This window comes from Gorilla gorilla, chromosome 13, assembly GCF_029281585.2.
Source record: "Gorilla gorilla gorilla isolate KB3781 chromosome 13, NHGRI_mGorGor1-v2.1_pri, whole genome shotgun sequence".
NCBI classification, from domain to species: domain Eukaryota; kingdom Metazoa; phylum Chordata; class Mammalia; order Primates; family Hominidae; genus Gorilla; species Gorilla gorilla.
The window spans coordinates 45,401,167-45,413,708 of record NC_073237.2 but is presented as its reverse complement, the minus strand read 5'-3'; the positions used below and the strand labels follow the sequence as shown (position 1 = coordinate 45,413,708).

The following is a 12,542-nucleotide window of genomic DNA, read 5'->3' as shown; positions in this document are numbered from 1 at the left end:
TTAGAGTGCCCTTTAATTCTCCACACTACTGATACCATTTTTATATGCATGTGTCATATCTGCCCTTTTTTCAGATTTCAGGACACTAACATATTAAGCACAATCCATGTACCAGGACTCACATACATGATCTTAACTCTTACAATAGTCCTATGAGGTAGATATTGTTGGTACAGATGAGGCGACTATGACCTGGAGTTTAGTTACCAATCTAAGATCCCACAATTAATCACAGCCCAGGAAAGCTGACCTCAGAACCCTCTTGACTGTTGCTCCTCTGCTGCCCACTCCCTGCTTCAGCCAAGCAGAAACCCAGCTGCCCTGGGAAGCAGATAGAAGGAGCATCTAAGAGATCATGTGAGTGACAGCAGACCAGTCAGCCCGTGGGACTCTGACTAAAGTCCATGATTTCCCCCAGGACCACCTTTACTGCGCTTCCACCCAGAGATGGTCCTTAAAGGTTAGAAGAGAGACCTGGCAGGCCAGGCGACTGTGAAAGTAATGTTTTCATTATCCTTATTCAACTCTACACAATGTGGAACAAGTTTTACTAATACCTTATACTTCTCTGACAAAGTAACAATCTCCCCGAATGAGAAATTCAGTTATACTACAGGAATTCTCCTCCCATCCTATCACTTTCCCAAAAGGAGCAAGACTGGTCCCACTGGGCCAGGTGTTCTCCCTCCTTGGCTGACACTTTCTGGGCTTCAGGGAAGGGAGTGCAGACTGCGCGGCCACGCCCATTTTCAACCCTCCTGCAGTTCTCAAGTGAAGCGGCACAGAAGGCCCGAAAACAGCCACATTCGCCAGAACTGATGTGGCGTCCGCGGGCACAACGCTAGTTGACAAAATTGTGACTTAAAAAACGTAGCAAGTGGACGAACCCACCGTGATGCCGCCTGATGAAGCAGCTGGGGGAGGCTTCCCTTCCTCGGGAGTCTGAAAACCCAGGCTCCCCCAGCCTTGCCCTGGGCGCGGCCACCTTACCCGCAGGAGCACAGTTCACAGATGCACTTCGTCTTCATAGGGGCCATCCTGAGGCCCTGACGTCCCCTCAGAGCATCGCCAGCTGCAGCCGACTCCTAGACCCCAACCACCTGTCTTGGGGCACGCCCAGGCTCGAGGGTCTTGGCAGGTGTTCTGTTTACTCGAAGGAAAATTTAAGTGGCCCTTTTGCAATGTCCTGTCGTCTGTTGCCCTCCTGGAGCTGGCCTAGCGCGAGGTAGCAGCAGGGGGCTTGCACGCGCGCCAGCCCGGGAGACCTCACCCTGCACGCCACCGCCCCGGCCTCCGCAGCCCAGATTTAGGCACCTGGAGCGGCTGACTGGGCCCCAGGAAGCTGCGGGGTCCGTGCCCAGGTAGCCTGTGTGATGTCGCCAGGACCAGGAGGGGCACGCCTCAGGTGGCAATTACATCACAAGAGCCGCTTGTGAGGTCGGGAAGCTCCCAGCACCTCACTGGCAGGCCCAGGACAGGGGCTCCCCGGTGAACCTTGGAGAAACCTGAAAAAGGTGGAAGTCACTAGAAAGCTCCTGGTGCAGTAAATGGTCACACGTGCAGAAAAGCTGAAAACTCCCTCACCATCACCTTGGGTGGCATTTGCTATCTCTAGGATCCATGGTGCCCCCTCTTAGGGGAATACAGCCCTTGACTTCCAAAAGGCTTGCCTTGAATAGGGTTTCCAGATCTTCCTGTGGAAACCTAGGCCTTTGGCTTCAGATGTCTGTTAGAATTGCTCTCACCCACAGACCTGCGCTCTTGAGAACACAGTGGTTTAAGAGCACCCAGGCCTTCACTGCTCAGGTGGGTTCTCAATCACTTCTCCAGATGCTGGTAATGATGCCTTGAAGCAGACGTTCTCAAATTCTAGTTGGCATCAGGACCACCTGGCTTGATGAAAACCAGATTGCCAGACCCCACCCCCAGTTTCTGATTCAGTGTTTCTAGGGTAGGCCAAAGACTTGCATTTCTTACAAGCTCTCAGGTAATGCTGGTTCTGCTAGGCCACGGACCACATTTTAAGAACTACAGCTTTTGAGGTTCCTTTACACCCCCTGGAATAGTGTTTCTTCAGCTTACCTGATCCCGAGAGCACACCCCCACCCAGAAGTCTCCCTTGCATCAAAACCTCTAGTCCGGGAATCTAGCTTCAACAAGAAGCCAGGTGATTCTGGTCATGAAGCAAGTTCAAAAGACACTGCTCTGGCCAGTTGTTTGGACTTAAAACATTTTGACTTCCTGCTTATGGGAAATGGGAGCTTAAAGTATTGACAATCTTTATGCTTTTCTTTCCTATGCTTCCTAACTCTTTCCATTCATTTTAGTGAATGAGTCAGTCAGAGGCATCTTGGACTGCAAGACACTTAATATTCAGAGGGTTTCTTTTTGTGCGGGGGGGGGTGGTTAGGTTTTTTCCTTCAGTAATAGGCTCTAGAATAGAGGTCAGCAAACTATTATCTGCAGTTGGCCACTTGACTCTATCTGGCCATCGAGCTAAGAATGGTTTTCATATTTTTTAATGGTTGAAAAAATTAAAATAATAATATTACATGACAAATGAAACTTACCTAAAATTCAAATTTCAGTGTCTGTGGATAAAGTTTTGAATTTTTTCAAAAAATTTGTGTAAACATTCCTGATTTTGCCTCTTGGCCCACAAAAGCTAAAATATTCACTATCTGACATTTTACAGAGAGAGTGTGCCAACCCCAGTTATAGAAAGTCAGCAAGGTAGATTCAGACAGGAGCAAAGCTTATTGATCATTCTTAAGAACAGTGGGGTGGGAAGCTGCTCCTTGCCTTCCCAGTAGGAAGTCAGAACTCTGAAGGGGAGGATGGAAACATGTCCAGACAAAAAAGAGGTGGGAGCTATTGGAAGTCAAAGCAAAACCTGCATGCCATCCATTGCCATTGACAGAGAACATCACACAGTCCTTACAGAGGAAATACAGTGCTGGACACCAGCCTTCTCTTGATGGCTGCCTAAACATTATCCACAAATCTTTCAGCAGAAGAATGCCTGTTCATGCCCCCTGCCATTCAAACTGCCCTTGTGGGTGGCCACCTTGTCAACAATCATGGTACTCCCCACTTCCTCCATCCATGCCCTCAATAGAGGGTAGAGATCTTGAAAGATGAAGATGGTGTGGACAAAATGGCCTCAACAATGATATACCTAAAGATCAGTGCTAGACAGTAGGGACAACCTCCCCTCACCTAGTTACACTTACTGTCCATCTTTTGTTACATCCAGCCAAACTTACCCTGACCCATCTGATATGGTTTGGTTCTGTGTCCCCACCCAAATCTAATCTTGAATTGTACTCCCATAATTCCCACATGTTGTGGGAGGGACCCAGTGGGAGATAATTCGAATCATGGGGGCGGTTTTCCCCATACTGTTCTTATGATAGAGAATAAGTCTCATGAGATCTGACGGTTTTATCTTCATTTTTCTCTCTTGCCACCCGCCATGTAGGAAGGGTCTTTCACCTCCCACCATGATTCTGAGACCTCCCCAGCCATGTGGAACTGTAAGTCCAATTAAACTGCTTTATCTTCCCAGTCTCAGATATGTCTTTATCAGCAGCATGAAAATGGACTAATACAGTAAATTGGTACCAGCAGAGTGGGATGCTGCTGAAAAGTTACCCAAAAATGAGGAAGCAACTTTGGAACTGGGTAATAGGCAGAGGTTGGAACAGTTTGGAGGGCTCCGAAGAAGACAGGAAAATGTGAGAAAATTTGGAACTTCCTAGAGACTTGTTGAATGGCTTTGCCCAAAATGCTGATAGCAATATGGACAATAAAGTCCAGGCTGAGGTGGTCTCAGATGGAGATGAGGAACTTGTTGGGAATAGAATCCAAGGTGATTCTTGCTATGTTTTAGCAAAGAGACTGGTGGCATTTTGCCCCGTCCTAGAGATCTATGGAAGTTTGAACTTGAGGGAGATGATTTAGGGTATCTGGCAGAAGAAACTTCTAAGCAGCAAAGCATTTAACAGGTGACTTGGGTGCTGTTAAAGGCATTCAGTTTTATAAGGGAAGCAGAGCACAAAAGTTTGGAAAATTTGCATCCTGACAATGCAATAGAAAAGAAAAACCTTCTCAGCAAACTAACACAAGAACAGAAAACCAAACACCACATGTTCTCACTCATAAGTGGGAGTTGAACAATGAGAACACATGGACACAGGGAGGGGAACATCACACACCGGGGCCTGTCGGGGGGTAGGGGGCTGGGGGAGGGATAGCATTAGGAGAAATACCTAATGTAGATGACGGGTTGATGGGTGCAGCAAACCACCATGGCACATGTATACCCATGTAACAAAACTGCACGTTCTGCATATGTACCCCAGAACTTAAAGTATAATTAAAAAAAAGAAAGAAAGAAAGAAAGAAAAAAGAAAAGAAAAACCTGTTTTCTGAGGAGAAATTCAAGCTGGCTGCAGAAATTTGCATAAGTGACAAGTAGCCAAATGTTAATCCCCAAGACAATGGGGAAAATGTCTCCTGGGCACGTCAGAAATCTTCACAGCAGCCCCTCCCATCACAGGCCCACAGGCCTAGGAGAAAATGGTTTCATGGGCTGGGACCAGGGTCCCCATGCTGTGTCCAGCCTAGGGACTTGGTGCCTTGCATCCCAGCTGCTCCAGCCATGGCTGAAAGGGGCCAACATAGAGCTTGGGCCATGGCTTCAAGGATGCAAGCCCCAAGCCTTGGCAGCTTCCACATGGTGTTAAGCCTGTGAGTGCACAGAAGTCAAGAATTGAGGTTTGGGAATCTCCGCCTAGATTTCAGAGGATATATGGAAATGCCTGGATGTCCAAGCAGAAGTTTGCTGCAGGGGTGGGACTCTCGTGGAGAACCTCTGCTAGGGCAATGTGGAAGGGAAATGTCCCTACTGGGGCACCACCTAGTGGAGCTGTGAGAAGAGGGCCAGCATCCTCCAGACCCCAAAATGGTAGATCCACTGACAAATTGCACTGTGTGCCTGGTAAAGCCACAGACACTCATTGCCAGCCCATGAAAACATCCAGAAGGGAGGCTGTACCCTGGAAAGCCACAGGGGAGGAGCTGTCCAAGACCATGGGAATTCACCTCTTGCTTCAACGTGACCTGGATGTGAGACATGGAGTCAAAGGAGATCATTTTGGAGCTTTAAGATTTGACTACCCTGCTGGATTTCAGACTTGCATGGGGACTGTAACCCCTTTGTTTTGGCCAATTTCTCCCATTTGGAATGGCTGTATTTACCCAGTACCTATATCCGCATTTTATCTGGGGAGTAACTAGCTTGCTTTTGATTTTACAGGTTCATAGGTGGAAGGGACTTGCCTTGTCTCAGATGAAATTTTGGACTGTGGACTTTCGGGTTAATGCCGAAATGACTTAAGACTTTGGAGGGACTGTTGGGAAGGCATGTTTTTTGTGAAATGTGAGGACATGAGATTTGGAGGGACCAGGGGTGAAACTATATGGTTTGGCTCTGTGTCCCCACCCATATCTCATCTTGAATTATATTCCCATAATTCCCACATGTTGTGGGAGGGACCCAGTGGGAGATAATTTGAATCATGACAGCAGATTACCCCATACTGTTCTCATGGTAGTGAGTAAGTCTCACAAGTTCTGATGGATTTATCAGGGGTTTCCACTTTTGCATCCTCCTCATTTTTTTCTCTTGCTGCTGCCATGTAAGAAGTGCCTTTCACCTCCCGCCATGATTCTGAGGCCTCCCCAGCCATGTGGAACTGTAAGTCCAATTAAACCTCTTTTCCTTCCAAGTCTCAGGTATGTCTTTATCAGCAGTATGAAAATTGACTAATACACCATCTAAACCTCCCCAACCCTGGTATCAAAATTTCCTCCCCTAGGAACTATTTACTGTAACTTGCTATCAAGTTACATAAAACCTTTCTGGGTACTTTTCTATAAGCTCTCTCATCTGTCTCTTACAACTGACATAAATCTATCATGCCCATATTACAAATCAGAACACTGAAGCCAGGAGGTAAACTCATTCAATGAGTACTAGATCTGGGATTCAGATTCAGATGGTCTCAAGCTTTTCCACCCAATAAAAGGACAAAGAATAAGAATAAATGGCTGTGTATCAGGAAAAAATGCTCATCATCACTGGTCATCAGAGAAATGCAAATCAAAACCACAATGAGATACCATCTCACACCAGTTAGAATGGCAATCATTAAAAAGTCAGGAAACAACAGGTGCTGGAGAGGATGTGGAGAAATAGGAACACTTTTACACTGTTGGTGGGACTGTAAACTAGTTCAACCATTGTGGAAGGCAGTGTGGCGATTCCTTAGGGATCTAGAACTAGAAATACCATTTGACCCAGCCATCCCATTACTGGGTATATACCCAAAGGACTATAAATCATGCTGCTATAAAGACACATGCACACGTATGTTTATTGCAGCACTATTCACAATAGCAAAGACTTGGAACCAACCCAAATGTCCAACAATGATAGACTGGATTAAGAAAATGTGGCACATATACACCATGGAATACTATGCAGCCATAAAAAATGATGAGCTCATGTCCTTTGTAAGGACATGGATGAAATTGGAAATCATCATTCTCAGTAAACTATCGCAAGGACAAAAAACCAAACACCGCATGTTCTCACTCATAGATGGGAATTGAACAATGAGAACACATGGACACAGGAAGGGGAACATCACACTCTGGGGACTGTTGTGGGGTGGGGGGAGGGGGGAGGGATAGCATGAGGAGATATACCTAATGCTAAATGACGAGTTAATGGGTGTAGCACACCAGCATGGCACATGTATACATATGTAACTAACCTGCACATTGTGCACATGTACCCTAAAACTTAAAGTATAATAATAAAAAAAAAAGAATAAATGGCTGTGTATGTGCAGCCAGCCCTTGTGAGGGAGCAGGGTGAGGCAAAGCCTTTTAAAAAATAAAAAAAAAATGGTAACTTGAATATCTTTGAGACCACTATAAACAGTATTTTATCTTAAAATTTTCATTTACTTCTTAATATGGACATCTTTGTTTCATATTTTCCCTAAAATTTTTTGTAAAATTAATACTCAGTGGTGCTGCACAATTTTTATTCTGTGGCCTTATAACTCACCCAACCCCAAACTTATTGCTGTATACCATCTGAAAAGCAACTCTTTACAGAACATTGTTTAAAGTGGTGAGATCACACCACTGCACTCCAGCCTGGGCAACAGAGCAAGACCCTGCCTCAAAAGAAAAAAAATAAAAGAAAATATTAGCAAACTGAAACCAGCAACATATAAAAAGGATTAAACACCATGACCAAGAGGGGTTTATCCCAAGAATACAAGGTGGTTTTAATATTGAAAAACCAACTGTGGTTAAACGTTATTGCTGTTGCGCTGCTTTATTTAATGCACTGTGGAACAAAATAAGGGTATTGTTGGGATGTGATTATAACTCTAGGCTTTTTAGCTCTCCTCAAAGTTTGAGGTTAAAAAAATATTAAAAGATGGGAGTTAAAGTTTATGTGTATGATGTGATTTAGCTATGCAGAAAATATGTAAATTGGATGTACCTGTTTTATGTACATCTACTGTACTTCGTCCCTCAAAGTTTAGTCCTTAATAGTTTCTCAGTGATCAGGTTACCTTGAGAAAGGCCATGCTTAGAGAACTGATTTCTCCTTTGAGAAATTTTAGTATGGTTTGAAGAAATCAAGTGATAAAGGAATATGCTGAATATGCAATAATTTACTTCTACCAAGTGCTGCATTTTAAGAACCTAGATGAAACAAGTAGTCGGTTGGCTTCATTATGTTTTATGTCTTTGAAAGAGATGCAGGTCTTGGAATTTGCTTTTTTTTGACATGAAGTCTCGTTCTTGTCCCCCAGGCTGGAGTGTGATGGGGCCATCTCAGCTCACTGCAACCTCCGCCTCCCAGGTTCAAGCGATTCTCCTGCCTCAGCCTCCCCAGTAGGTGGGATAACAGGCGCCTGCCACCACACCCAGCTAATTTTTGTATTTTTAGTAGAGACAGGGTTTCACCATGTTGGCCAGGCTGGTTCTGAACTCCTCACCTCAGGTGATCTGCCCGCCTTGGCCTCCCAAAGTGCTGGGATTACAGGTGTGAGCCACTGCACGTGGCCTGGAATTCACTTTTTAAATGTTATGTTCCAACCTTATATGTTCCAAGGCGCGGTGCACTGTGAATCTTTTATTTAAAAAAAAACTGTAGGTGCTTTTATTTATAATTTGAATGATTTATAAGATGCTAAATGAATTGCTTTTGTACTTAACCATTGTAATCCAAAGGATAAGGGTACAGTTTACATGCTTTTCAAAAATTTTTGTTAAGAAATAGCAAATGAATGGTTTAGGATTTCAAATACTGATACCCTCCTGACACATGAGCATTTGGGGAAGTCAAGCACCTAATACGACTCATTTAGCATGGGTGAAATTTGATTAAAGATGTTAGAAAATGTTTTTAAAAAGAAAAAGGACTGAGCACAGTGTCTCTGGGAGGCTGAGGCACGTGGATCACTTGAGGCCAGGAGTTCGAGACCAGCCCGGCTGACATTACAAAACCCCACCTCTACTAAAAATACAAAAAATTAGCCAAGCATAGTGGCACGCACCTGTAATCCTAGCTACTTGGGAGGCTGAGACATGAGAATCACTTGAACCCAGGAAGCAGAGGTTGCAGTGAGCCAAGATGGCGCCACTGCATTCCAGCCTGGGCAACAGAGTGAGATTCTTTCTCCAAAAAAAGAAAAAAAAAAAGAGAGAGAGAGAGAAAGAAAGAGGACATAAAACTATATATTATACAATTCCACTCATATGAAGTTTCTCAAGAAGGTAAACCTATACAGACAGAAAGCAGACCAGCAGTTGCCTGGGTCTCAGGGTAGAAGCAGAGATCAAATACAAACAGGGACAAGGGAACTTTTGGGGATGGTGGAAATACTCTAAAATTGAGTGGCGGTAACAGAACTATATACTTACGTACAATAAATGAATTTTATAGAATTAAAATTATACCTTAATAAAGCATTAAAAAAAATCTTGCAAAAATTCCCTTTCAGAATAAAAGGCATCCAAACTGGAAAAAAAAAAAAGTCAAATTGTCCTTGTTTGCATATGATATGTTCTTATATTTGGAAAAACCTAAAGGCTCCACCAAAAAACTATTAGAATTGATCAACAAATTCAGTAACATTGCAGGATACAAAACCAACATACGAAAATCAGGAGCACTTCTACATGCCAACAGTGAACAATCTGGAAAAGAAAAAAAAAGTAATCCCATTTACAATAGACACAAATAAAATTAAATACCTAGGAATTTAGTTAACCAGGGAAGTGAAAGAGCTCTACAATGAAAACTATAAAACACTGATGAAAGAAACTGAAGAGGACACAAAAAAGTGGAAAAATATTCCATGTACACGGAATGGAAAAATCAATTTTGTTAAAATGTCCATGCTACCCAAAGCAATCTACAGATTTAATGAAATCCTTATGAAAGTACCAATAACATTCTGCACAGAAATAGAAAAAACAATCCTAAAATGTATATGGAACCACAAAAGATTGAGAATAGCCAAAGCTATCCTGAGCAAAAAGAACAAAATTGGAGGAATCACATTACCTGACCTCCAGTTATACTACAGAGTTATGGTAACCAAAACAGCATGGTACTAGCATAAAAACAGACACATAGACCAATAGAACAGAAAAGAAAATGCAGAAACAAATCTATACATCTACGTTTAACTCATTTCAACACAGGTGCCAAGAACATGCATGGGGTAAAAACAGTCTCTTCAATAAATAGTGCTGGAAAAACTGAATATCCATATGCAGAAGAAGGAAACTAGACCCCTATCTCTTGCCATATACAAAAATAAAGTCAAAATGGATTGAAGACTTAAATCTAAGACCTCAAACCATGAAACTATTACAAGAAAACATTGGAAAACTCTCCAGAACATTGGTCTGGACAAAAACTTCTTGAGTAATACCCCACAAGCACAGGCAACCAAAGCAAAAATGGACACACGGGATCATATCAAGTTAAAAAGCTTCTACACAGCAATAGAAACAATCAACAAATCAAAGAGACAACCCACCGAATGGGAGATAATATTTGCAAACTACCCATCTGATAAAAAATTAATCAGAATATATAAGGAGCTCAAACAACTCTATGGGAAAAAAATCTAATAATCTAAATTTTTTAATGGGCAAAAGATCTGAATAGACATTTCTCAAAAGACGACATACAAATGGCAAACAGGCATATAAAAAAGTGCTCAAAATCATGGATCATCAGAGAAATGCAAATCAAAACGACAGTGAGATATCATGTCACCCCAGTTAAAATGGCTTTTGTCCAAATGATGGGCAATAACAAATGCTGGCAAGGATGTGGGGAAAAGGGAACCCCTGTACACTGTTGGTGGAAATGTAAATTATTACAACCACTATGGGGAACAGTTTAGAAGTTCCTTAAAAAGCTAAAAATGGTAGTATCATACGATTCAGCAATCCCACTGCTGGGTATATACCCAAAAGAAAGGGAATCAGTATTTCAAAGAGATAGCTGCACTCCTATGTTTGTTGCAGCACTGTTCACAATAGCCAAGATTTGAAAGCAATCTAAGTGTCTATTAACAGATAAATAGATATAGAAAAAGTGGGCCAGGTGCAGTGGCTCACACCTGTAATCCCAGCACTTTGGGAGGCCAAGGCAGGCGGATCACCAGAGGTCGGGAATTCAAGACCAGCCTGACCAACATGGAGAAACCCCGACCCTACTAAGAATACAAAATTAGCCAGGCATGGTGGTGCATGCCTGTAATCCCGGCTACTCGGGAGGCTGAGGCAGGAGAATCGCTTGAACCGGGGAGGCGGAGATTGCATTGAGCTGAGATTATGCCACTGTACTCCAGACTGGGCAACAAGAGCAAAACTCTGCCTCATAAAGAGAAAGAAAGAAAGAAAATGTGGCCAGGTGCAGTGGTTGATGCCTATAATACCCGCACTTTGTGAGGCCAAGGCGGGAGGATCACTTGAGCCCAGGAGTTTGAGACCAGGCTGGGAAATATAGCAAAATCCTGTCTCTACAAAAAATACAAAAATTAGTCAGGCATGGTGGTACACACCTGTAGTCCCAGCTACTCAGGAGGCTGAGGTGGGAGGATCACTTGAGCCTGAGAGGCAGAGGTTGCAGTGAACCAAGACTGCACCACTACACTCCAGCCTGAGCAACAGAGCAAAACCCTGTTCCCCCAAAAAAGAAAATGTGGTACATATACACTATTCAGCCATAAAAAAAAAGAATGAGATCCTGTCATTTGCAACAACATGGATGGAACTGGAGGTCATTATATTAAGTGAAATAAGCCAGGCACAGAAAGACAAACTCTGCATGTTCTCACTTATTTGTGGGAGCTGAAAATTAAAACAATTGAACTCACAGACACAGAGAGCAGAAGAATGGTTACCAGAGGCTGGGAAGGATAACAGGGGGGTTAAGGGGGAGGTGGAGATGGTTAATGGGTACAAAAAGTAGTTAGAAAGAATGAGTAAGACCTAGTAGGGGCCAGGCATGGTGGCTCACACCTGTAATTGGAGCACTTTGGGAGGCCAAGGCGGGCAGATCACTTGAGCCCAGGAATTCAAGAGCAATCTGGGCAACATAGTGGGATCCTGTCTCTACAAAAAATACAAAAATTAGCCAGGCATGGTAGTACGTAACTGTAGTCCCAGCTACTCGGGGGCACTGATGTGGGAGGATTGCTTGAGCCCAGGGGTGGAAGCTGCGGTGAGCAGTGATCACAACACTGCACTCCAGCCTGGGCCACAGAGTAAGACCCTGTCTCGAAAAAAAAAAAAGACCTAGTATTTGATAGCACAACAGGATAATTATAGTCAATAATTTCATTGTACATTCAAAAATAACTAAAAGAGTATAATTGAGCCTGGCACAGTGACTCACGCCTATAATCCTAGCACTTTGGGAGGCTGAGGCAGGTGGATCACCTGAGATCGAGAGTTTGAGACCAGCCTGGCCAACATGGTGAAACCCCGTCTCTACTAAAAATACAAAAATTAGCCAGGTTTTGTGGCGGGTGCCTGTAATACCAGCTACTTGGGAGGCTGAGGCAGGAGAATCACTTGAACCCGGGAGGTAGAGGCTGCAGTGTGTCACGCCACTGCACTCCAGCCTGGGCAATGGAGTGAGACTCTGTCTTAAAAAAAAAAAAAACAATTGGATTGTTTGCAACACAAAGGATAAATGCTTGAGGGGATGCATACCCCATTTACCATCATGTGATTATTATGCCTTGCATGCCAGTATCAAAGTATCTCATGTACCTCATAAATATATACACCTACTATGTACCCACAAAAATTAAAAACAAAAAAAAACTTTTCAATTCCCTTTCGGTATTACTTACTATCAAATTATCATTATTCCATTCGAGCATTTTAGATTAAGATCTCTCCTATTTCCAAGTAAG

General features: G+C 43.4%; 1 protein-coding gene across 4 annotated transcripts in view; it reads right to left on the bottom strand.

Annotated features, from left to right (window-relative positions):
• SAXO1 (stabilizer of axonemal microtubules 1) overlaps nt 1-12,542 on the bottom strand; it is a 121,828-nt gene that overhangs the window by 104,839 nt on the left and 4,447 nt on the right. The window contains exon 1 of one of the 4 annotated variants that reach the window (XM_004047839.4): nt 991-1,360. The exons of 1 other annotated variant lie outside the window; for it this stretch is intronic. In XM_004047839.4, the coding sequence (XP_004047887.1) occupies nt 991-1,037 (47 nt within the window). In that variant the 5' untranslated portion in view covers nt 1,038-1,360. Of the gene's footprint in view, nt 1-891; nt 1,361-12,542 lie in introns of those variants that run through there. 2 more of the 4 variants (XM_019033245.3, XM_055350676.2) reach the window with 2 other exon arrangements.